Source organism: Astatotilapia calliptera, chromosome 23, assembly GCF_900246225.1.
Source record: "Astatotilapia calliptera chromosome 23, fAstCal1.2, whole genome shotgun sequence".
NCBI classification, from domain to species: Eukaryota; Metazoa; Chordata; class Actinopteri; order Cichliformes; family Cichlidae; genus Astatotilapia; species Astatotilapia calliptera.
In genome coordinates, this window is record NC_039323.1 from 42453783 (window position 1) to 42479141 (window position 25359).

Genomic DNA, 25359 nt, shown 5'->3' on the forward strand with positions numbered 1-25359 from the left:
ACCTCCTGCTGTCACAGTTTCTGAGCCTTTGATGCTGAAGGAAACTGGACTCACTGACACCTTGACTTGCAGTCTCTCTGTAGGACAGACCGACATTTATAAGTGTTATGATGGTCTGTGTCTCTTCCACTGTTAATTGCCTCTTTCTCACCATGTTTGTAGCAACACATTACTTTCTGCAGTACAATAGTGTTCAGCTGATGCTCACGAGGGTACATCAGTGTGTCCCAGCACTGCTTTTATGCAGACAGAGGGGGAAGTAATCCAGAAAGGTTGGAACAGCTGTGGGAATTAGTAGCAGCAGCTTTCAAGGCTTGATCAACCTCCATTGCTGCAGAACAGCTTTAAACTGTTAACCCATGTTGTCCCTGAAAAAGGCCTTTTTGTATAATTCTGAAATGCACATTATTCTTCAGTTTTGGCCAACCTTACCTTTTTTAGCCTCAGGCAGTTCAGCACTTACCTTTGTACCATTTAAGCTGTTCATTGGACTTGAATGACTTGAACTGCAATAACTAACTTGAAAAATTGGGCTGTTCTATTAGTTTGACTAAGTTGGTGTTGTTAAGACTTTTTAAACAAGAACAAAGATATACACTTGGGCTTAATTTGGGCTTCTTAAATGCTTATGGCTTAGTTACACCATTTGTAAATGTTGTTTGGGCCATGGATCAAAAGTCTTAACCTAAGTATTGTGCAGAAATAATATCATCAGAGTCATTGTTTTTTACCTTTTTATGATATGACAATGTTTTCATTGTCATATCATATCTTGATCAGTTTGCAATGCAGGGAACGTGTTTTGCATAATAGCTAACACAAATAAACACTTTACAATTAATTAATTAATTTTGGCAGCAAAACTAATATGGTACACATGCTTTCTTTTTACAGGGAGTGCAGAATTATTAGGCAAATGGGTATTTTGTCCACATCATCCTCTTCATGCATGTTGTCTTACTCCAAGCTGTATAGGCTCGAAAGCTTACTACCAATTAAGCATATTAGGTGATGTGCATCTCTGTAATGAGAAGGGGTGTGGTCTAATGACATCAACACCCTATATCAGGTGTGCATAATTATTAGGCAACGTCCTTTCCTTTGGCAAAATGGGTCAAAAGAAGGACTTGACAGGCTCAGAAAAGTCAAAAATAGTGAGATATCTTGCAGAGGGATGCAGCAGTCTCAAAATTGCAAAGCTTCTGAAGCGTGATCATCGAACAATCAAGCGTTTCATTCAAAACAGTCAACAGGGTCGCAAGAAGCGTGTGGAAAAACCAAGGCGCAAAATAACTGCCCATGAACTGAGAAAAGTCAAGCGTGCAGCTGCCAAGATGCCACTTGCCACCAGTTTGGCCATATTTCAGAGCTGCAACATCACTGGAGTGCCCAAAAGCACAAGGTGTGCAATACTCAGAGACATGGCCAAGGTAAGAAAGGCTGAAAGACGACCACCACTGAACAAGACACACAAGCTGAAACGTCAAGACTGGGCCAAGAAATATCTCAAGACTGGTTTTTCTAAGGTTTTATGGACTGATGAAATGAGAGTGAGTCTTGATGGGCCAGATGGATGGGCCCGTGGCTGGATTGGTAAAGGGCAGAGAGCTCCAGTCCCACTCAGACGCCAGCAAGGTGGAGGTGGAGTACTGGTTTGGGCTGGTATCATCAAAGATGAGCTTGTGGGGCCTTTTCGGGTTGAGGATGGAGTCAAGCTCAACTCCCAGTCCTACTGCCAGTTTCTGGAAGACACCTTCTTCAAGCAGTGGTACAGGAAGAAGTCTGCATCCTTCAAGAAAAACATGATTTCCATGCAGGACAATGCTCCATCACACGCGTCCAAGTACTCCACAGCGTGGCTGGCAAGAAAGGGTATAAAAGAAGAAAAACTAATGACATGGCCTCCTTGTTCACCTGATCTGAACCCCATTGAGAACCTGTGGTCCATCATCAAATGTGAGATTTACAAGGAGGGAAAACAGTACACCTCTCTGAACAGTGTCTGGGAGGCTGTGGTTGCTGCTGCACGCAATGTTGATGGTGAACAGATCAAAACTCTGACAGAATCCATGGATGGCAGGCTTTTGAGTGTCCTTGCAAAGAAAGGTGGCTATATCGGTCGCTGATTTGGTTTTGTTTTGTTTTTGAATGTCAGAAATGTATATTTGTGAATGTGGAGATGTTATATTGGTTTCACTGGTAAAAATAAATAATTGAAATGGGTATATATTTGTTTTTTGTTAAGTTGCCTAATAATTATGCACAGTAATAGTCACCTGCACACACAGATATCCCCCTAAAATAGCTAAAACTAAAAACAAACTAAAAACTACTTCCAAAAACATTCAGCTTTGATATTAATGAGTTTTTTGGGTTCATTGAGAACATGGTTGTTGTTCAATAATAAAATTATTCCTCAAAAATACAACTTGCCTAATAATTCTGCACTCCCTGTATAGGCTGTGTATATTTGTTCATGAAGCCTCAAAATCAGAAGAGTAGAAAACATAAAACAGTGATTTTCAAATGCTGCTAAAAGTCATAACTAAAATGTGCCAGTTTCACTTATCATGTGACCGAGTTCTTGCAGGTCGTAGCTGTTTTTCAAGAGTCTCCTAGTTTTTGCTCTCCTTTCAGTATCCTTGAGCAAACTCAAATCCAGGCTTGATCTTTCGGATTAACCTTTTAAATCAGAGGTTTCTCAGGCAAAGGGGTAGCTTTAAGTAGGAAGGAGGTCCCTATAATTAAACATCTAAACATCCTTTTGTACATTCTGTCCTTCATTCCTTGGTGCAGCATGAGCGCTAACTTGTGTTGTTTAGAAAGAGAAATTTGTAGCTCTGGAAAAACGTTTGCCACGTGTGTGTGTTTCTTTGTTCCTGTCTTCTATTAACACCTTGCTATGCATGATAATAACCAAACAGCACAGCATCGAGTTCTCTGTGCTGTGTACACAATTATAGATCATATGGAGATTAAAAAGCCAAAGTGCATGTTTCAGTTAAAGGGTACATTGAACTAAAGACATTTCACTTTAGTGTCTTTGCCCACCTTCTCTCTTAGTTAGCCATAGAGTTAGTAAGTCCACAGAAAATTGGCTATGACTAAATGAAACCTAAATATCTTCAGTCATATAATTTCTAATCTGTTTTTGACCAGAAAGCGAGAATAAAATAAGGAACAGTAAAAATGTATCTCATCTTTCAATGCTACCTCCTCTTCCACCAGATCTGCCACCAGTTTCTCTGTTCTCAACGACCCACTTTACTCTGTCCCAGTTTGGTCTCATCGCCTCGTCCAGCCCTGCTTTTTACTCTAGTCTTTACTTGCTTAGATTATTTTGCCACAGCAGTAATTCTCTGCTCGACTCAGCAGAATCAAAGGTTCCCTTCCCTCCCTGTTTTCCATGCCTCCCATCACATTCCCCTTCTCCTCCCCAGCTCAGTATCCCATCCCAAATTCTGGATTGGTAATCTATTAGTAAATTAACTGAAATAACTGAACTAAAATGTATGTATTAGCTATCATGAAAGCACAAGCGGGTATCTGTGACAGATGAACCAATTTCAGGAGTAAAGCTTTTTATTGTGTTGTCAACTTGCTTTCTATGAATTTTGGTTGAATAAAATGCTGAAAAAATATTATGAAGTGATACATTTTAAATACTCCGAATGTTTTGTAGGTAACTGTGATTTATTTATTTACTGTTTTATATTAGGATCTTGCAAAAACCTTGCATTTCCTCAGGGGTTTTTATTACATTAGTTTATTGCATTTACCCCAAAGAGGGTTAGCACATTTTACATGACATTAGATGGACCAGTCCACTGGGAGATGATATTTTGATGTTAAAACAGATCTGAAAACACACTATTTGCTGACAGCAGGTGTTGAGAAAAGAGACAAAAGAGCCATATTGGATATCCACCTTTTTAACTGCAAGGGCGAAACACACTGCCTGTGACTATGCACTCAGTAGTTTTCCTACTGAGACACTGCTAGCTCAAATTCACTGTTAAAGAGTAATATACCAGCTAAGTTGAAACATCAGATTTTAATATAGCCTGATGCACCAGGAGAATAGATTGATTTATGCTGAAAGGTCTCGAAAAAGCATCTTCAGGCACTTCTTTGGCTTGCCTGTTTTTTAAGGGAAGCACTCAGGATTGATGCACACTGACTGTTTGAATATCTGCAGTGGCAATTTATTACTCCTGTAGCTCCCCTGTGGTTCCACCTATACCTCAGTGGCTGATGCAACAGGCAGCACTGCAGAGAACCTTTTAGACTTCATCTGCCACAATCACTCTTGAAGTTTGCTTTCGAGCATTAGCTGAACTTTTCTAACAACTGCAAATGAAGTACAAAGACAGTTTCACACTTTTTTATTGTGTTGCATGATTAGGAAAGCATTGTGATGAGTCTAGAGTATAGTGGCTTCACAGAAACCAGTTCATTGGCCAAGGCTTCAAACTGCCATCCAGTCGAGTATCCAGACATTTACTACATCCAGGTTTAGCTACCAATGTCCTAAAGTAAGAAACCAAAGGACTCTTCCAAGAGGCTGTGTTCAACAAAGTTTTTGACATGCAACATTTGACATGCTAATAACTTTGGGAGTGCTGGGGTCTTTATGTCGGCCTTATTAAAGTCACCTGCAATTATGTGAACACCGTCCGGGGATGAGGGATCTGGCATTGGAGAGATAGAGGCTTGGCAGAGGTGGCTTGTGTGGTTGGTTTTTTAGCCTCAGCAAGGCCCTGGCGGGTGTAGAAAGGAGTACTGAGACGGAGAGCCGTAAGCCGCTGCAACAGTGTGCGCCGCCATCTTTAGGTAACACTCTGCCTGTTGCCTTCTTATTAAATCATTTTTTAAAATAATTTTTAAAAATATTTTTTCAACTAGGGGCGATCGTGGCTCAGATTTGGGAGTTCGTCTTGTAATCGGAAGGTTGATGGTTTGAGCCCTGGCTCTGACAGTCTCGGTTGTTGTGTCCTTGGGCAAGACACTTCACCCGTTGCCTACTGGTGGTGGTCAGAGGGCCCGGTGGCGCCAGTGTCCGGCAGCCTCGCCTCTGTCAGTGCACCCCAGGGTGGCTGTGGCTACAATGTAGCTGCCATCACCAGTGTGTGAACGTGTGTGTGAATGGGTGGATGATGGTGTATAGTGTAAAGCACTTTGGGGTCCTCAGGACCAAGTAAAGCGCTTTACAAATACAGACCATTACCATTTTACCATTTACTAGGGATGACATGGGCCGCGAGAATGAGACACAGGCATTAGAGCCTCTTAATGCGTGTTGTGTTTGGTTTTACACCGGTGTGGAATTACCAAAAATAGAGAAGGGACAATCTAACATGTGAAACAGGAAAATACCGCCGTGTAATCCATTTATTTCAACAAAGTAACTGTATTCTGAATACCACCCTTTTAAATGGTAACTGTAACAGCAACTGTACAGTTACTCATATTTTGTATTTTAAATACGTAGCAGCGGTACATGTACTCCGTTACTCCCCAACACTGGTTGTATTGACTCGTAGATGAAAATCCGATGGTGTTTTTCCAGGTTCAGTTTTGACACAATCCCATACACCACCTGCTGGAATGAAGCACCGATAGAGCCTCCACCATGTTTTACAGATGGCTATAAACAGTAATATACAATATAAAGCACCTTGAAGAAAACGTTGTCAATACTCAAAACTTTCAAATGGAGATACATCGCTACATCAGACTTGTCACCCCGTTCTTGTGTAATGTGTCCTTGCTTAAGATTTTTCCTTCTTCTCTCTGATGGGTTTAAACATACAGAGTAGATGGTCTGCGGTGCAGGTTTGTTTCTCATGCCCTGGGCCAAAAGGCAACTATCACTCCTGAGAGAGGAGGTTATATCACTGTGATTGCAGTGATAGTGGTGCGATGGAGATGCACTTTACAGAGTTTCCATTAACCATCTTCCACTGCCAACAGCAGAAAAAGCTGAAGGACCCCTCCACCCCACTACACTACCCCAAACATTACCCCACTCGCTTCACTCTCTTCAGCCTCCACACCCATATAAAATGAGTAATGTGTGCAACACGCGCAGCCAGTAGAAGAATATATTCTCTCCCCAGCCTGGATGGCAGTGATGAATGTGTGGGACAAAGTTGCTGCACAGTCACCCCGGCAGCTCCACATGCCCAAGAGAGTACAGAGAGCCAGAGATAGTAAGAACAGGGCAGAGAGAGGAGTACTTGAAGCACTTTGATTTCTTTAATTCTAAGTGCATTCCAAGCTGACAGGATTGGGACATGGTGCCCCAAGACCACCTCTCCTTCTCCAGTCATAAAACACAGCTCTAAATCTATGGGCTTCTCTCTGTTGGATAAAAGTGCCCTGAGTGCATTCACTCACCTCCTCCTTCTCTCAGACTTCTGACTCCACTGGTGCAATACACCAGAAGAGATGGGTAGTACCGGTTTGTCTGTTAGTTTGATGGAGAGCCAACAAATAGTTTTGCCTGAGCCCACAGAGGCCTGAAGCGACCATCAGATGCCTATCAGTTAGAGCCTATGACAGTGGCAGTTGTTTTTTCCGCAGCTGCCTCTTCAAGGTTGTTTCCACCACCCACACTGTTCCACTGGGCCTCTACTAGTGTGGAGCTGAGTGATAAACAGGAACACACTAACACCACGCAGCCATCATGGCCCTGTAATTAACAGGCCTGCTTTTATGCATAGTAAGTCCAAGGTTGGTTTTGGGTGTCAGCGCCAGTTCCTTCTGAGAGTTTTGATGCAGAGACATTAGCAAATCTAAGGTACAAATTCACAGCAGAGATTAATAACCTCTCTCCGTGGGCTGCTCTCCACTGCTTCACTTCATTGTTTTCTATGCAGAGGAGTGGAGTGATACACTCCTCCTGCTCCATGCCCACCTGCCCGCCTGCCTACATTTGTAGCAAGCTTACTGGCATGCCTCATACATACAGCCGTGTGCTTTCCACACAGCTTACAGGAATTGAAGAACAGACCAGTAAGTGACCAGTTTTAGCTGCCGCTGACATCTTTGTTTTTAGCCAAATCGGATAGACTCATCCACACTAACTGGTCTGTTTAGATGGTTGTGATGACAATGGAAAGAAAATTAAGAATACTGAAATGTGAAACATTAGGATTTAAAACATTTCACTCATTCAGATGACACAGAGTGGTTAATAGTTCTATAAATGTTAACCCTTTTTAGTCTATACTTTGTAAGTAAAACCTGAGCCAATTTGAAAGAGCCAAAAAGTCATGAGCAGACAATCTCCATAAAAAATGTCTCGTGCTAGAATAACCTTATTCATCCTGGCTCAAATGATCACAGGTGATCACAGGCCTTGCACTGGAAAGCCTCAGTGAACCTAAGGTGATTTGACAGGACATAAAACTATCAGTAAATTGTCCAGGGGTGGTTGTGTTGTTTAGGTTCTTCAGCATGTAACACATAACACAATATTGTGTTAACTAATCATCATTTAATTATCATCAAGAATAAAAAAGAAGCAGGCTAACTTTCTATAAGTTAAAATAATATAAAAACATATATATGCTCTCTCAAACAGAAGCTTTTACTAAGATGTTTGGAAGTATATAAAGGCTTCTATCTGTCAGTATATGCAGAATCATTACTTTCAGATGTTTAGTTGGTCACCTCTACTCCCAGTTCAGTATTTTCCTCAGTAGCTGCTTTCATCGAAATGACATCTGGGAGAGTTTGCAGCAGTCTAGTCAGCAGGGCCATTGATAATGTGTTCGTTCGGCTGTTGGACACTGAGAACTGTTATAGTGCAGCAGATGCTGGGCAATGTGAGGACAGCACTGATAACTCCATTCTAGAGTTTTTGCCCTTGGGTTAATAGAAGTGATGTGTCCACTAACGCTTTCCTGTGTCAGTGGCAGCAGAGTGCTCCCAGAGTACTCTCAGATATTTTCTTGTTAAAATATGCTGAGGTCCAGACGAAGAAGCTGCTGCTGAGCGATTTATTGCAGACCTTGCTTTTTCTGACTGGTTGCATCTCATTCCATCTTCTTTTATGCAAAGGACCCGCTCTTAATTTATAATGACCACCTACACATGTACTAATCATGCTGCTTAATCACAGCTGGGCAGCTTCATAAACACGGTATTCATCTGGCCTGATTGCCATGCTGCCTGTGCATTATATAAAGAACAAAAGGAGGAGGTGGGAGAGCAGACAGATATAGAGATTACTGGGTAAAAGCCAGCAGGTGTGCTCGAGAATGTCAAACCATATCTCCAGCACAACACTCCTCAAATGTCCACTTTAAAATGGGCTGGTACTTAAATGGAAGGGTCCTACTAAAGAAGAGAAAGGTCAAACTAATGTCCCCGCTGTACACACTATAATAGTTTTTAGAACTTGCATATTGATTGTATGATCTAAACTGAATATTACACAACTGCAAAAGGTTTTCACAGGACTCTGTGCATGTGGAAAACTAAGGACACTGTTGCTGCGTCTGCAGGAATGAAGCTAACACATCTATAAACACAAAGGTTTGCTGGTCAGGAGCATTCGGGTGTGTGTTAGCCCAGGAAATTCAGCCCAAGCCAGAGGTCAAAGGTCAGAGTAATTGCAAAAACAGGTTTGCAGTAATGAACTGCTTCTGGAATAATGTTCGGAGGACAGGTGAGGAGGGGGGATGTTTGGCTACAACGCACGATTTTCCATCACAAAGTATTCTAGAGAAAAGGAAATCTGCCCCACAGCTACAGCTCGGCTAAAATTGGGTCATGAAACAGCAGAATGAGCACAACAACAAATCTACAAGGGAGTTACACAGAGGCTAGCTAGCCTAGCCAGTGTACAATGCTGTTATAGAGATAGTCTAAGAGCTTGCAAAGAAAAGCATCTGGACTTCTTTAAGTTACTTGAAGACGTTTCACCTCTCATCCGAGAAGCTTCTTCAGTTCTAAGGTCAAATGGTGGAGAGTCCCAGATATAAACCTAGTGGGAGTTTCCCCCCACAGAGGGACAAAAGGACCCCCTGATGATCCTTTAGCCATGTCCTTGAATGTATCCAGAAAGACACTGGGGCCAGACCACTTTTACATCTGAAAACTATTTTATCAAAATGCAGGAGGCAGAAAATAGGGATGCAGTCTGCAGCATGGATATGGATATTACTTATATTTTTATTGCACAAAAGGGCGAGGGCATGATGGTGAAGTGCAAACTGCATCCAGGACGGAAACAACTGCATTATGCTGCAAACACATCTTTGGCTCACTGAGAGAGTAAAAGGATTTATTATTGTCGGTGAAGGTTCTCAGTCATCCAGGTCATCGTAGTCAAAGGAGCTTGCAAAGAAAAGCGTCTGGACTTCTTTAAGTTGCTTGAAGACGTTTCACCTCTCATCCGAGAAGTTTCTTCAGTTCTAAGGTCAAATGGTGGAGAGTCCCAGATATAAACCTAGTGGGAGTTTCCCCCCACAGAGGGACAAAAGGACCACCTGATGATCCTCTAATCACCTGAGCCAAGGTGGGAAACTGGGCATGGGTCCCAATCAGCCAGAGTTTCGGGTGTGTTCATTGTGAAACCTGGCCCCACCTTATCATGTGAATTCCTGAGGTCAGATGGCCCAGGATGTGAGTGGGCGTTAAGGCGTCTGGGAAGGATCTCAAAACTGGATTATAGATGGCAGAGAGTTGGTGTCGTAAACCCCGCCTCTGTTCAAAGATGGTCGCTCACAGTGGAAATAGATGCTTCTTTCACTCCTCTTTCAAACCATCTGTCCTCTCTGTCCAAAATGTGAACGTTGGCATCCTCAAAGAGTGACCTTTGACCTTTAGATGCAGATGGACTGCTGAGTCTTGTCCTGTGGAGGTGGCTCTTCTGTGTTGTGCCATGCACTTGTGAAGTGGCTGTTTGGTCTCTCCGATGTAGAGGTCTGAGCATTCCTCGCTGCACTGTACAGCAAACACCACATTGTTAAGTCTGTGTTTTGGCGTTTTGTCTTTCGGGTGAACCAGTTTCTGTCTGAGCGTGTTGCTGGGTCTGAAGTACACTGGGATGTCGTGCTTGGAGAAAACTCTCCTGAGTGTCTCTGATACACCGGCTACATAGGGGATGACAATGTTGTTGCGTCTGTCTTTCTTATCCTCCCTCGCTGGTGTCTGATCTTCTTTTCTCTGCCTCTTTGCTGACTTTAAGAACGCCCAGTTAGGATAGCCGCACGTTTTGAGTGCTTCCTTTACATGTGTGTGTTCCTTCTTTTTTCCTTCAGGCTTAGAGGGAACATGTTCTGCCCGGTGGTGTAGGGTCCTGATTACTCCAAGTTTGTGTTCAGAGGGTGGTGGGAGTCAAAGAGGAGGTACTGGTCCGTGTGTGTGGGCTTCCGGTAAACTTCGATGTTGAGGTTGCCGTTCTCTTCAATGTGCACGGCGCAGTCCAGGAAAGGCAAACAGTCGTCCTTTGTGTCTTCCCTGGTGAACTTGATGTTTTTATCCACAGCGTTGATGTGCGCGGTGAAGGATTCCACTTCTTGTGTCTTGATTTTGACCCAGGTGTCGTCTACGTGGGCGATCGTGGCTCAAGAGTTGGGAGTTCGCCTTGTAATCGGAAGGTTGCCGGTTCGAGCCCCGGCTTGGACAGTCTTGGTCGTTGTGTCCTTGGGCAGGACACTTCACCCGTTGCCTACTGGTGGTGGTCAGAGGGCCCGGTGGCGCCAGTGTCCGGCAGCCTCGCCTCTGTCAGTGCGCCCCAGGGTGGCTGTGGCTACATTGTAGCTGCCATCACCAGTGTGTGAATGTGTGTGTGAATGGGTGGATGACAGGTTGTGTAAAGTGCTTTGGGGTCCTTAGGGACTAGAAAAGCGCTATACAAATACAGGCCATTTACCATTTTACCATTTACATATCTGTACCAGTGGCTGGGTACTCTTACTTTGAAAGAGCCAAGAGCCTTCCTTTCCACTTCCTCCATGTAAAGGTTGGCTACAATAGGTGACACGGGGGAGTCCATGGCACAGCCATGTTTTTGTCTGTAAAAGCCTTCGTTGTATTTGAAGTATGTGGTGGTGAGGCAGAGGTCTAACAGTGTGCAGGTCTGATCGGGGGTGAAGTTGGTCCTGTCCTCCAAGGAGCTGTCAGGCGATTAGAGGATCATCAGGGGTAGTGATGGGTCGTTCGCGAACGAAATGGCTCTTAGAGCCGACTCTTTGACGTGAACGACGCGAGCCGGCTCCTTATCGCGAGCTGTCACGTGGGTTGTATTTTTTTTTTCTTCTCTCACCCTCTCTCTCGCACTTTTTTCCCGCTTCACTCCGCACGCCAGCCTTGTGCTTTACGCTGGGCAGAGGGGGGAGGGGCAGTAGTTACACTCAGTAGCACAAAGCACATACAAACTTCAAATCAAGTACGAACTCTGAAGCATGTACAAACTCCAAAACACGTAAAAACTGAAAACACGTACAAAACACAACAGAAGTGCTCCAGGATGCTGGGCGCAGTGTTGAGCCTTTGTTATCTTGTGGCTACACAAGCCAGCAAGTACCAACGACCGGATTTGGTGTGTGGTAGTAACAGGTACATGAACTTTTTTTTTTTTTTTTTAAATTATTTGAATATATATGAGTGCCTGTGTATGAATACACAAACAATGCACACATGCTTTCAATTGTGTAATTTAAGTGATCTAGTAGCTCTGCTTTGGAAGTTCAGTTCATGCTAGAAATGTGTTTTGGAGTTTGTACGTGTTTTGTCTCTAGGGGCCACCGCATATATTTATATATAAACATATATAAATAAAACCACTTTTTTTTTACGTTAGTAATTCCTTTTGTGCATAATTTTATATTATTGTTAATAATAAATTAATTAAAGCAACAAAACAACCCAAAGAGCCGGTTCGGAGCCGAAAGAGCCGGCTCTTTTTAGTGAGCCGAACCGAAAGAGCCGGATCTCTAAAAAGAGCCGGAAATCCCATCACTAATCAGGGGGTCCTTTTGTCCCTCTGTGGGGGGTCACTCCCACTAGGTTTATATCTGGGACTCTCCACCATTTGACCTTAGAACTGAAGAAACTTCTCGGATGAGAGGTGAAACGTCTTCAAGCAACTTAAAGAAGTCCAGACGCTTTTCTTTGCAAGCTGCTTTGACTACGATGACCTGGATGACTGAGAACCTTCACAGACATGTTATAGAGCTAGTTTATCACTTTAAAATGACAACACTGCACTAAAACTCTTCTTATCAATAGTTAAACAATTTACAGTGGTCATATGTTCATTACAGTGGATGCACAGATGTTAATGCACAATAATCATATAGGATGCTGTGCATTAAAACCCACCTCAGCCAATCTGTCATCAGTTCAACACTTCCAGTGGCATTTATCCACAGATGTGGTTATTTTGACAAATGGAATTAGGTACAAAATAAACAGCAGTTGTTAAAGTCCAGACCTCAACTCAATACTGTGGCAGGACCTGCTGAATCACAGTATGGAACAGAACTGCACAGAGCCACGTGAAAACTTTAACACAACGTACATGTTTGCTTCCTGCCAACAGTAACCAGCAATTCTTACCACAGAGAAATGACTCTCAGACAGTGTTCAATGAAACCAAAGTGAATTATGTAGTAACTGTAAAAGTTATCGACATAACTGTGTTGTCGTCATAGAGCAGTCACACTATATTGATGTATTTGCTTTGTGATATAAAAGCTACCAGATGAATTTCCAGTCAAATGCACAATTTGTTGTCATATTTTCTACTGAAATGTAAAAAATAACATTGAATATCCAGTTTAGTGAACAGAAAGGTGCCATGCTACACAACGTGAGCAGTAGTGCTTGCTACTACAAGAGTCAGTCAGTCTATTACACCAAATTCATACCATGCATTTATCTGTGCCTACTGGGTAAATGCACAAGTTCAGAACTTTGTCCAAGGATACTTTGACACATGAACTGGAGGAGCCACGGATCTTATTTTGAGGAATGACCTTTTACACTTTACAGCATTCTGCTAACCATACACACAATAATCTGTGTATCGTATAGTATGGTAACACTTTAGTCATTACCCTCATAATCTTTCAGCCCCTGAAACAGGGAAGTTTGAGTTTTTTAAATTGTTATTTCAAAAAGCAGAGCCTTGTGATTCAAACGATGTAAACCACTTTCAGTTTGAAAGTTTCACATTAAGTGAAATATAAGAACCCAACAGTGGATCATGACACTGTCAATATGGGGCCCCGCAATTAAAACATAGTGGTTGCCTTAAGGTCTTTAAAGCATCTGATGCTTTGATGTAATCTCTTTCCACTAATGACAAACAAATGTGCACTTCACTGAAGTGCCACACAGTCGGCCTGGAGCCCTTTATGGTCTGGGAAGTTAGAGAAACGTTGTCATCTTTGCATACATTTGATTTGTGCTTCCTGTTCTCCTAAAACACATTAAAATAGTATATGTTATATGTTATCATACTGTCTTTAGAACAGATCATAAAACAAAAGCGAAACACTGAATATTAGCTCCGATTATTTGTTTATCTAGTCTGTTTAGTTGTTTTAGTAACCTCAGTAAAACATTATTGTGCGCTTCCTGATTTTTGTAGGTTCAGGTGCCAATATAGCACTGAAAACACTTTTAGTGTATTTGTTTAAAAGTTGTAAACAAAATAAAATGTAATCACATTCTGCATGAAAACGAGTTCCTGATTTTAAAAAAATCATTGGGTTCAATTAAAAAAGACATTTTTGTTGTATTTTCTTATCTACAGATATCCACGATGAGAACGGGTTAAAGCCAGTCATGGTTTACATCCACGGAGGATCCTACATGGAGGGAACTGGCAACATGATTGATGGCAGCATCCTGGCCAGCTATGGAAATGTCATCGTCATCACAATCAATTACCGGCTCGGAGTTCTCGGTGAGTCCGCCGCTTTAATTGTGGTGTTTTAACTGGTTTGGAGAAGTGCTGATTGTGGCATAAGTGGTTCATTGATTTATTGATTGATTTGACTGTTTGGCTTCCCCTCTTTCATTAACTGGCTCGCTGTTACATTCAGGGAGCGGGACATTAGAAATGTTCTTCTTTGATCACATATTTATCTTTGAAACTTTTCCTTAAAAATTGATTTGCAGCTGAAATTCATACGTACACAGATATACTTGATACACTATTCCCACTCATCATCGTGGAGTTTTCAAGCTGCAGTTTCTTTTTCCTGTTCTCCAATCCTCCATGTTGCCAGGTTAGGACGTGGTTTGCATTTTTGTCTGTATTCATCTCTGTTTAAAATACCTTTATATCAGTGCAGCCCACATTTCTTATTAGGACAATAACCCTTTTCTTTTTGAGATGAACTATGAAGAGACGTGTTTCTCTGAAAGTATTTTATCAAATTGTAACAACATTCTTTAATTTGGCATGAAAAAACCCTTTAACCTAGCTATCCCAGGTTGTCAGAAGAAAATGTACAAATGAAGACAGATACGCTTTTCCAGGGTCAGATTTCGAGTCAAAGCTGCACTTTTTGTCATTATAGTAATTATTTAAGTCATGATGCAAATGGACAAAGATTTGGGTGCTAAGGCTTGTGTTTGGTGGACCAACTGTGTCAAGATCAAAACAGCTTGCTGACTTGATAATCTTGCTAATGATGAGGTAGGCATAAAGGCACTATGATTTTTCCTTTAGAAAACAACGATGCATGTATATTAAGATGTATGTTGACTTTGTGAATGAGTCTAAAATCATTGGTTTCTCTGATAAACTTTATTACTTGCTTCATTTTTTCCTGATGGCAGCGTGCAACCATTCTGCAGGGATGTACAGTGGTCCCTCGCTATAACGCAGTTCACCTTTCGCGGCCTCGGTGTTTGGCTGATTTTTTTGTGGAATTTTTTTGATATTTTTTTATTTTATTTTTTTGTGCAGCGCATTCTGTTCTGAGTCCTGATTGGCCAAACAGACACAACAATGTCGACGAAACGTCGTCACCTGCGGGCGCCTTTGGTTTCGTTCTATGATACTGGACTTATTTTTCTACGAAGGTTTGAACTTCGAGAGTTTAAACAAGAGAGAAAAGTGTGAAAATGTTCATGCCTGTCTGAGAAAAGTGTGTAAAGTGTGTAGTGAGGGGGTTTTACAGCCTTAAAACATCTATAATAATTGTAAAAAATAAAGCTGGCTACTTCGGGGATTTCAGCTATCGTGGGTTATTTTTAGAACGTAAGTCCTGCGATAAACGAGGGAGCGCTGTAATTCTAAAACCGAGATGGATAAAAGCACTGAAGCCTTGTAACAGTTGTACTAACTTACAGTTACCAGTTTGAATAAGTAGTCCATATTTCCTGTATAGTGTCTTTACAGCATGCATAATATTTATAAATCCCTCATATTTTGGCATCCATGTCTTAGATTTAGATACAAATAACCTGTTTCCACTCAGCATGATTGTAATTGTTCAGTTAGGTAAGATAAGAGGAAGATATTGTGTCTGTGTTCAAACTGCTTTGGAGAAGCATCATACAACTTTGATTTTCCTTTACATCAAGTTTGATGAATTGACTGGTACATCGTCACATACAGGAAATCTCGACCAACTGTTTGTCTAAAGGGTCAGAGTCTCTGCTTCTAAAGACTGTCGCCCTTTTAAAGTGGTGGTGGGCAGACACAGCTAGCTCTACCTGCCTGCAGTGCCTACCCAGCTTCCTCATGTATAGCATTTAACTGAGTAGTCCCACAAGTCAGATTTGTTTACCAGCCAGACTCTCCCCTTAATGACTTGTTGCACTAATTTAGTGACTATGAAAATAAACCTAAAGGATCTGTTAAACCTGATGAAACACATCAAATTAAGTTTTGAAAACAAAGTATAATCTAGTGTGTGCTGTCAATGCTGTTATTTATTTCTCAAGTGATGGCTGCACATTACAGCTCTCAAACGTTGAACTGGATTAAATGATTAAGGGTACTGCCTAATGAAGACGGTGTGGAAATCTTTTTATTTCTTGGCAGATAAATTGACATTTGTTTGACTGACTATTCCAGGTATTCCTGGTATGCGTTCTGTAGGGTTGCCAACTCCCTGAAAAATAAATAAGGGACACCTCATGGCCAGGGCTGGGCAACCCAGTTGTCTTCACCCTTCCCAGTGTGGTAGCTCTTTTTTTTGTGTGTGAAATTATTTTTTAACCATTTGACTTGAATTTGATTTAAGCAGATGCATATTCTTTGTGATATGACCATATGGGAAACAAATGATCATTTAGCCATTTATTTTTAGCTCAAAATGACAACATTAACACAGTAAAACAGGTCTCTTTCTTAAACAGAAGCCTGTCATGCTTAACTTTTGAGAATATAAGTAAATCTTTCTTTAAAAGAACTCTGTCCTGCTTAACTTAAAATTATATAAATTAATAGAAAACAATAGAACGAAAAACATTCTTGTAACAGTGCACATTTAGTGCATTTAGTACAATTGGCTTCAGTTGAGGTATTATTTCAGCTTTTCTAATGCTAATCAGCTGCTCCTGTTTGTAAACCCGCTTGTTCCCATGATTACGCATCTTAACTCATCATCATTATTCATCTATGTATTACTTTTATGTATTAGTCATCTATTTGTTGTAATCATCTATCCTTGCAGTTGTTTATTACACAAAATAAATTATATTATCACACTTCTGGCCACATAGCGCTGATATTCACTGCACATGCCCATATTAACCTTAACCAGAGGGTTTAAAAACAACAAACCAATGTTTACATACCATATCTGCTTCTGCCGTGGCCTGGTGGACAAGAAATTGGTTAAGGGTTCCCCGAGCTGTCACGCCCCTCATGTTCTTCATGTGCCCACCACTAGAAGCATGCCTATGGAAAAAGTGCGCCGGCACACAGTGCAGTGCGCTTTATAGGTGTTATCGTGCACTTTTCCAGCCAGGTGTTTTCCTTTTCCCATTCCTCCCTGTACTTTTGCAGCCTTTTTTTTTCTTTCTCTGAGGGGAACAAACATTGCTGCTCTAATGCTGGGCTTACACTGTGCGGTTTTTGGCCCATTTTGAGACGATTTTTGAGTCATGCGACCGATTTGGTGATCGGCCCAATTTTGGCCTTCATCGTGCGTGGTGTAGTATACGTGGGGTAACTAGGGTTGCCAACCGTCCCTTAAAAAACGGAATCGTCCCGTATTTAGAAACAAAAGCACACGTCCCGTATTGAGCTAATAAGGGACGCACTTTGTCCCGTAATACAGTGAGAATCAAAAGTAGTCTATAACTGTTTATGGAATTAACGCTTTGTTTGAAAACATAATTCCCAGCCCCTCTCCTGCTTTGTGACCAATGAGCTGACAGCACACTTATGACAATTCGAGTATGACAATTCAGATTACCGCTCATCTCATTGGTCGAGGAAAGGTCGCTTGCGGAGAAAATACCGGAAGACAACAGATGACCACAACAAGAAGCATGGCCAACAGGGAAACAAACGCCGACACTGCGGTGCAAGTCTCGGACGACAGTACACCTAAAGCTGGGCAAACACTGTGCAATTTTTTCAGTCACGTTATTCAGCTCCTGCTCAAACTGCACGATTGACTCGCAGGGGTTAGAAGTTGGTAGGTCACGATGCAGGTCTCACACTATACCGCCCGATGCTCTGATCGACCCGAGTGCTCACACTGTGCCTCCATAACATGAAGGTTATAACAGAAAATCTGTCGCTCTCTGTCTTTCACTCACACAGACACACCACCACCATCAACTTTGCTAAATTGCTAATGAAAAACATTGATCAGCTGTGATTGAGCAGCAGTGTAGATCCAACTATTTTCACGGTTGTTGTGGTCGTGATCATTTTGTGAGGCCACATCGAAAAGGCTCGGATGAGCTTTCCAAAGTTCTACAAGTTGTGCCTCCATCGCTTGTGTCCAGATCACACGCTGCACAGCCGTGCTGCTCCGTCTTTTTCACCAACGTTTACGTGTTTGCGCGTGAGCAGTGTGAGCGCCTGCGGTGACACCCTCACGAGCGATTGATGATCGGGAGCTGGTCGTGAGGTGTTAATCACTTCTCGTTACCCCACGTATACTACACGACGCAGGATGAAGGCCAAAATTGGTCCGATCACTCAAAAATCGGCTCAAAATGGGCCAAAAATCGCACAGTGTGAGCCCAGCGTTAGAGCAGCAATGTTTGTTCCCCTCAGAGAAAGGGAAGAATGGGAAAAGGAAAACACCTGTCTGGAAAACGTTAATATGGGCATGTGCAGTGAATATCAGCGCTATGTGGCCAGAAGTGTGATAATATAATTTATTTTGTGTAATAAACAACTGCAAGAATAGATGATTACAACAAATAGATGACTAATACATAAAAGTAATACATAGATGAATAATGATGATGAGTTAAGATGCGTAATCATGGGAACAAGCGGGTTTACAAACAGGAGCAGCTGATTAGCATTAGAAAAGCTGAAATAATACCTCAGCTGAAGCCAATTGTACTAAATGCACTAAATGTGCACTGTTACAAGAATGTTTTTCTTTCTATTGGTAGCAGGACGGTGATTTTAGCATGGGCTAGTGTTGTGTGTGGAGGGTGACGCATCTGGGGTAACGAGAAATTGCTCGTGAGCACGGTCCGCACTGCGGGGTCACCTCAAACACGTAGGGAACGAGAATGCGGAGCGGTTCCGCTCACCTCAAAACGTAACGTCGGTGAAAGAACGACGGAGCAGGCGGTGGCACCGCGTGTTGATCTGGACACAAGCGATGGAGGCACAACTTGTAGAACTTTGGAAAGCTCATCCGAGCCTTTTCGATGTGGCCTCACAAAATTATCACGACCACAACAACCGTGAAAATAGTTGGATTTACATCGCTGCTCATTCACAGCTGATCAATGTTTTTCATTAGCAATTTAGCAAAGTTGATGGTGGTGGTGTGTCTGTGTGAGTGAAAGACAGAGAGCGACAGATTTTCTGTTATAACCTTCATGTTATGGAGGCACAGTGTGAGCACTCAGGTCGCATCAGAGCATCGGGCGGTATAGTGTGAGACCCTGCGTCGTGACCTACCAACTTCTAACCCCTGCGAGTCAATCGTGCAGTTTGAAAATCGCACAGTGTCTGCCCAGCTTTAGGTGTACTGACGTCCGAGACTTGCACCGCAGTGTCGGCGTTTGTTTCCCCGCTGGCCATGCTTGTTGTTGTGGTCATCTGTTGTCTTCCAATATTTTCTCTGTAAGCGACCTTTCCTCGACCAATGAGATGAGCTGTAATCCGACTTGTCATACTCAAATTGTCATAAGTGTGCTGTTAGCTCATTGGTCACAAAGCAGGAGAGGGGCTGGGAATTATGTTTTCAAACAAAGTGTTAATTGCATTAAACATTTATAGACTACTTTTGATTCTCACTGTATTACGGGACAAAGTGCGTCCCTTATTAGCTCAATACGGGACGTGTGCTTTTGTTTCTAAATACGGGACGATTCCGTATTTTAAGGGACGGTTGGCAACCCTAGCGTTCTGTGTTCGAGTAGCAGCAGATTAGCATTGAGTAGCACACCATGCTCTAAATCAACAAATTACATACATACATTTGTTGGGTCTGCGCTTCCACAGGCCCCGCTGGTTTAGAAATGTATTCCCGTTAACGACAAGGAAGCAAGACAATCAGCAATCGATCGATTTTTCTTGCGAGAAAGGGAGGCTGGTCGGAACCAGGCTCTTGGAGCTAAACGCTCCTCACCCGTCTCCTAGCCAGCTTCAAATAAACAGCCTTCCTTGCCGCCTTTTATTGAAAACAGTTACAATACACACAAGCACCACCCATTGTAAAACCCGCCTATGGTTCTAAAAGACACCATGTGTGTGCACGTGTAAGCACGTGTGTGTATGTGTGTGTGTATGCAAGTGCGAGAATGTGTGTGTCTGTATGCATCTGAGTGTTTGTGTTTGGGGGTACGTTTGTGTGACCTCATGCTCACCAAAAGGGTCATAAAGGCAGGAAGTTTACTAACCAAGAAAACAGAACCCTCACATAGGATGTCCCATAATAAAACACTACATCCTCCCCCATCATTCAACAAGCTGGAGAGGTGCTCAGAGACAAAGGGATGTCTTTGATAATGCTGCTTGAGTTAAGACTTTACAAATTTAAGTAACGCTATGACAACATTTAACAATTTAAACCTAACAACGTTCCTGTGAAAATGTTTCACACAATTTCCAGCATAGATGCCACGAACACCACCCCCTGACATGAAACAGCTCAAGTTGTTCATTTCACACCTTGATAAGCAGCTTTATGTGGCTGCTTCACCTAATCGCTAATGTTATGTTAAGTAAATCCATATAACAGAAAGAATATCCGGTCGTTAAGTGATGACGTGATGACGTGATGAATCCTACTTCCGGGCCTAAAGTAGTCTGCGTTTAATATGGCTTTTGTGTTGTTAACATGTTTAATGTTTTGTATTTTCTTCTATTTGATCTCAAAAAGCTCCTAAAACAGTCAGTGATCACTGTTGACCTCCCTCTGCTTTTATTACCACTAATCATTTATTTAAGCTCAGTTTTTAAAACCTTAGGATGTAACTACAGCCCAGCCTATGCAGCAGTATATGAATGACTAACCTCGTATTGTGGATGGATTATCTCAGTTGTTCTCCTGGCTGAAGTTTGGTCCTTTTACAGCATCCTGCCATGCGATTACATTTGTTCCTGACCACCGAGAACACTCACGTTAACTTTTATCGAGTGGAAAAAAAGTTAGCTTGTTTATATTATGCTAACATAGCTGTGTCGCTAGCGGTCACGTAGCACATCATTATATACCAGCTAGCCAAACTTCAGTAACCCTACAAACGTCACTGCTGTTTAGTTTTCTGTCTTCATTTATGCTGGAAGTGATAACAGAGCTGTACGTTTTAATTTGTTTCCAAAACCCCGCAGTCAGGACATGCTATATTGTATTTAGATAGAAGCTAGCGAGCTAACTCCCTGCTAACTTCTAACTCCGTTAAATGTCATAAATTCCATTTTCATGGATGCCTGGATGTTAAACTCAATAGTTACACCTGGTAGAGCAGAACGCTGCAGCGGAGTTTAGGCCCAGACACGGCTAGTGATGTCAGACTTAACAACCGGATTGAGTGTGAGTATGTTGAACTTGTTACCATGTTACCATGGCGATTTACCCCAGTAAGAAGTGAAATGCTTTCATAGTACTGAAAACCCAGGGTTACCCCTGAAGTTACCTGGACAAGCCAAAATCCTGCTGGTAGTAGAAGCCTGGAAGTCCCTGGAAATTGTTAGGATAAGAGCAGCTACAAGTGCATTGGACAAACCATATATGATGATCTCCTACAGGCTAGCATCTGCTCATCAGATCAGTGAAGTACAGAATGCAGCACTAAATAGTAAAAACAGCAGCCAGTCTGAAACCAAGGAGGAAAGTAGCTAGAGTAGTTAGCTATACACCTACCAAGCTGTTAAGATAGTTTTGCATAATTTGTACACAAAATGTGTACATAAATATCTGACATGTAACAGATGAATTATCGATGTAAACCTGTTGCTGCAACCTCCCTGGCCTTTAGTTCCTCACAACCATCTGTGCTTCAGCTGTAGGTGTATAACTTGAAGTCACATGGTGATCATGGCTTGCATGTAGAAAAGCTACAGGCCGCAGAAATAGACTATCGAATGTTTGCAGATCAGGGAGCCACATATGAACCCCAGTCAGACTGGTCTGGTAGGACCTTTGCTCTTTTCAGTGTCTCATGTTGTCGTGTTTATTCCTGTGCTTGAAATTTTCAGGCAGAGCCCAACAAGAACCCTGTCTAACACGTCGTTAGAAAAACTTCCATAGGTGTTCAACGGAGCTGAGATTTTATTGTTACAAAGGCTATAACATGGGATTTCAATTATTTGCATATTGTTCTTAAATGTGTCACTCATCTGTACATATGGATGAGTGAAACTTGTCTTGACACCAGTTGTTGTTCACTTCTGATGAAGCTGTTTTCAACAACCACCTTGTTATACAGATACACACAAATATAAAACACTTATCTCGGTGTTAAATATCAAATTTCCTTCATGGTTGTTGTTTCCGGGTTTGAATTGAAAGTGCGCTCCATATGGTTTGTTTGCTGTTTGCATGAGGTGTGTTGTTTAGTGAAGTGAAGCCACAGTATATCCTTATGAACGCTGCCGCTGCTCTGCTGCACTGTGCCGTGCTTTGCTCTGCTTACCATTTGTTATAAGGCCGAGCTGTCTGCACCAGTCTCTATATTTAGTTTCCTGGGAGCCGGGGGGAAAAGGTGTTCTGGAAAAGTGTGCACTGCAGAGAGGAAAAAAGAGAAGAGGAGAGAGACAGAGAATGAGAAAAAGAGGGAGAGAATACAGATGAAAAAACAGATAAAGACAACGGATGAAGGAGAACATTAGGACAAATAACAAAAAGACAGTCAGAATGGCAGCGTAGCCAGAAAGATGATTCTGTTCAGCTTTCAGCAGAATCACCTTTCTGGATTAACCATGCACCCAGACATTCAAATACTAAAATCTTTATGTAACAAAGAAAAAAAAGGGAAAAAAATCACTCATGAGCATCAATCTGGTTACTTAAGCATCGTAGAGTGGCATTATGAACAAACTGGTGACAGTTCTGTGTTTGTTACTTTGTTTCTTTTCCTACAGAGAATGGAACGTCTTAGGGTTTGACTGGATTGATTTTTAAGATTTCTATCATCATCCTGCTCTATTAAAAAGTGTTTCCCAATACAGCTAAATTATTCTGTTACATTTAGGAGAAAGCAAAGTGATGCAAAAGTCAAAGATTCAGTTCCATGAAAACCATCTGATTTAAAATGCCTCAACAAGCTTACTACCAAGAACTACAGAGAGAGTTTCTCCCAAACTGACTGACTGTTCATTTCAGTTTAAAATCCTTCACTTGAAACAAACCCCATCTAGTTTTCAATTCAAAAAGGTTTTTTAATATAGTGCTAAATCACAACAATAATCATCTCAAGGCACTTTATGTGTCAAGTTCAAAAAAGAAAGTATAGGAAGGCTTATGGCCTCGCCACCATGAGTACGCCTGATCTCAGAAGCTAAGCGGTATGGGGCCTCGTTAGTACTTGGATGGGAAGCCATCTGGAAATACCAAATACTGCAAGCTTTGGGGCGTTTCTGTGGCTCAGAGGTACAGCGGATTGTCTATTTGGAAAGTTGGTGGTTTGATCCCCGACTACTGCATTTTGCATTTGTCCTTGCTGAACCCCAAACTGCCCCCAATACCTACATCAGCATGTGAGTGTGTGAACGTTTACTTAAAGTGTTAGGTACTTGTATGAATGTGGGTGAGTAAGAAAGTGCTGTGGGTGGAGTCCACAGTGCAAATGAAATCCTACAGTCTGAGCCAAAAAACCCACAGACACAAGTGAGGAATCGTTCAGGGTCACTGGATCACCCCTAACTGCAGGTTTTATCAAGTTTTGATCCTATATATCTTCCAAAGACCCCTGTATACTGCATCAAGCAAAAAGAGCCCACTGAGAGCACAGCCTTACTTGTGATTCCTGAGTTTCCAAAAGTAGAATGGGAGCGCTTCAGCTATCAGGCCTGTCTTCTGTGGAGCCAGCTCCCAGTTGGGATTCAGAATGTCCCATTTGCTTTTAACAGTGGGCTTAAAATTTCACTTTTTGAGTATAAAAAGAAAAAAGCTTACACTCAGGAATGATTAGGGTGACCCTGAATCATATTCTAGACCTTAGGCTCAGCCCACTGGACCTCTAATGCACTGTTTTTGACCCTCCAGTGCTTCTTAGGGTTAGGGTTAGGGGTTACTTCTATTCTATGCCATTAACTTGTGTTTGCTCTCTCTCGCAGTTTTTTTATTTTGTTGTTTTGTATTCTCTCTGTGCACTCTTTTCCAACTTTTCTTTCCCTTCCTCTCCCAGTCAATTATGAGAGACTGTTAAAGACCCTTTGTGCCCAACCATCGTCAACTATCTTTCTCTAACTAGGGAATTCAGCGAAAGCATCCTCCTGTTCATTTGACATTGTACCTGCATAATTATTCAAAAATGTCTTCCAGGCTATTGGTCCATCTGTGCTCACTCTAATCCACTCTTCACTGGCGTCTGGTATAGTTCTGGTTTATTTTAAAAATGCTGCTATTCTCCCACTTTTACAAAAACCTCAGCTAGACCCTTCTCTTTTGAGCAGCTACAGACCAATCTCCAAATTACCATTAATTGCTAAGCTTCTAGAAAATGTTGTGGCTAAGCAGCTTATAGCAGCTCTTGAAAACCACAGCATTGCACTAAGTTTCAGTCCGGCTTTCGCAGAGCTCACTCCATGGAAACAGCCCTTCTTTGGGTCTCAAGTGACATTTTGATGAGTAATGATGCAGGAAAATGATCTGTTCTGCTTATGTTGGACCTCGCGTCGGTGTTTGACACAGTTGACCACCACATCCTGCTTGAAAGGCTTAAACATTGGGTTGGTCTACCTGGAGCTGCCTTGGAGTGGCTCTCATATCTACATCACCGACGTTTTTCTGTGGTGGTCTCTGATTTTAGGTCATCCTCTACCTCCCTAACTTGTGCTGTCCCTCGGGGTTTGGTTTTGGAGCCTTTATTGTTTTTAGTATATCTTCTCGCCCTCCAGCATATAATGGGCTCCTTCAAGAACATTTCTTATCACTGTTATGCTGGTGACATTCAGTTGTATGTTTCTTTTAAGCCCCAGGATTTATTGAAGCTTCAGCTTCTGAATGACTGCTTAGATTCTATCAGATGTTGGCTGCAAATTTCCTCCAACTCAACGAGGGGAAAACTGAAGTCCTCGTATGTGCTCCGGACAGATTTTAATCCCAGATAGTGAAAGTCCTTGGTCCTCTCTCGGTCTATGTTAAATCCTCTATCAGGAATTTAGGTGTCACCTTTGACTCGACTCTCGCATTTGGATGGGCATGTGAATTCTCTGGTTCGGTCTTGTTTTTATCATTTAAGAAATGTGGCTGAGTTAGGCACTATTTTATTTTGCTCTGATTGCTATACGTACATTTATTTCTTCGCGCTTCTACTATTGTAACTCACTGCTTATGTGTCTAAGGTTCCCTGGAGCTTCTGCAGGTTGTGCAAAACACTGCAGCTGGGCTTTTGACTAAATCCAGTATTCACATGTGACACCGCTGCTATCTGAGCTACGCTGGCTTCTTATTGAACTCAGAGTCCATTTTAAGATCCTGGTTTTGACTGGTCATCTGATCAGGACTTACTTGCTATGAAACAGACTAACATGAGAACTAAGGGTGACAGAGCTTTTGC

The 25359-nt window shown here is 42.1% G+C and overlaps 1 protein-coding gene across 2 annotated transcripts in view; it reads left to right on the plus strand.

Moving 5' to 3' along the window:
• The window catches only part of nlgn4xa (neuroligin 4 X-linked a), a 120617-nt gene that overhangs the window by 31952 nt on the left and 63306 nt on the right, over positions 1-25359 (plus strand). For both annotated transcript variants that reach the window (XM_026158223.1, XM_026158222.1), the window contains one exon: positions 13778-13930. In XM_026158223.1, the coding sequence (XP_026014008.1) occupies positions 13778-13930 (153 nt within the window). The remainder of the gene's footprint in view (positions 1-13777; positions 13931-25359) is intronic.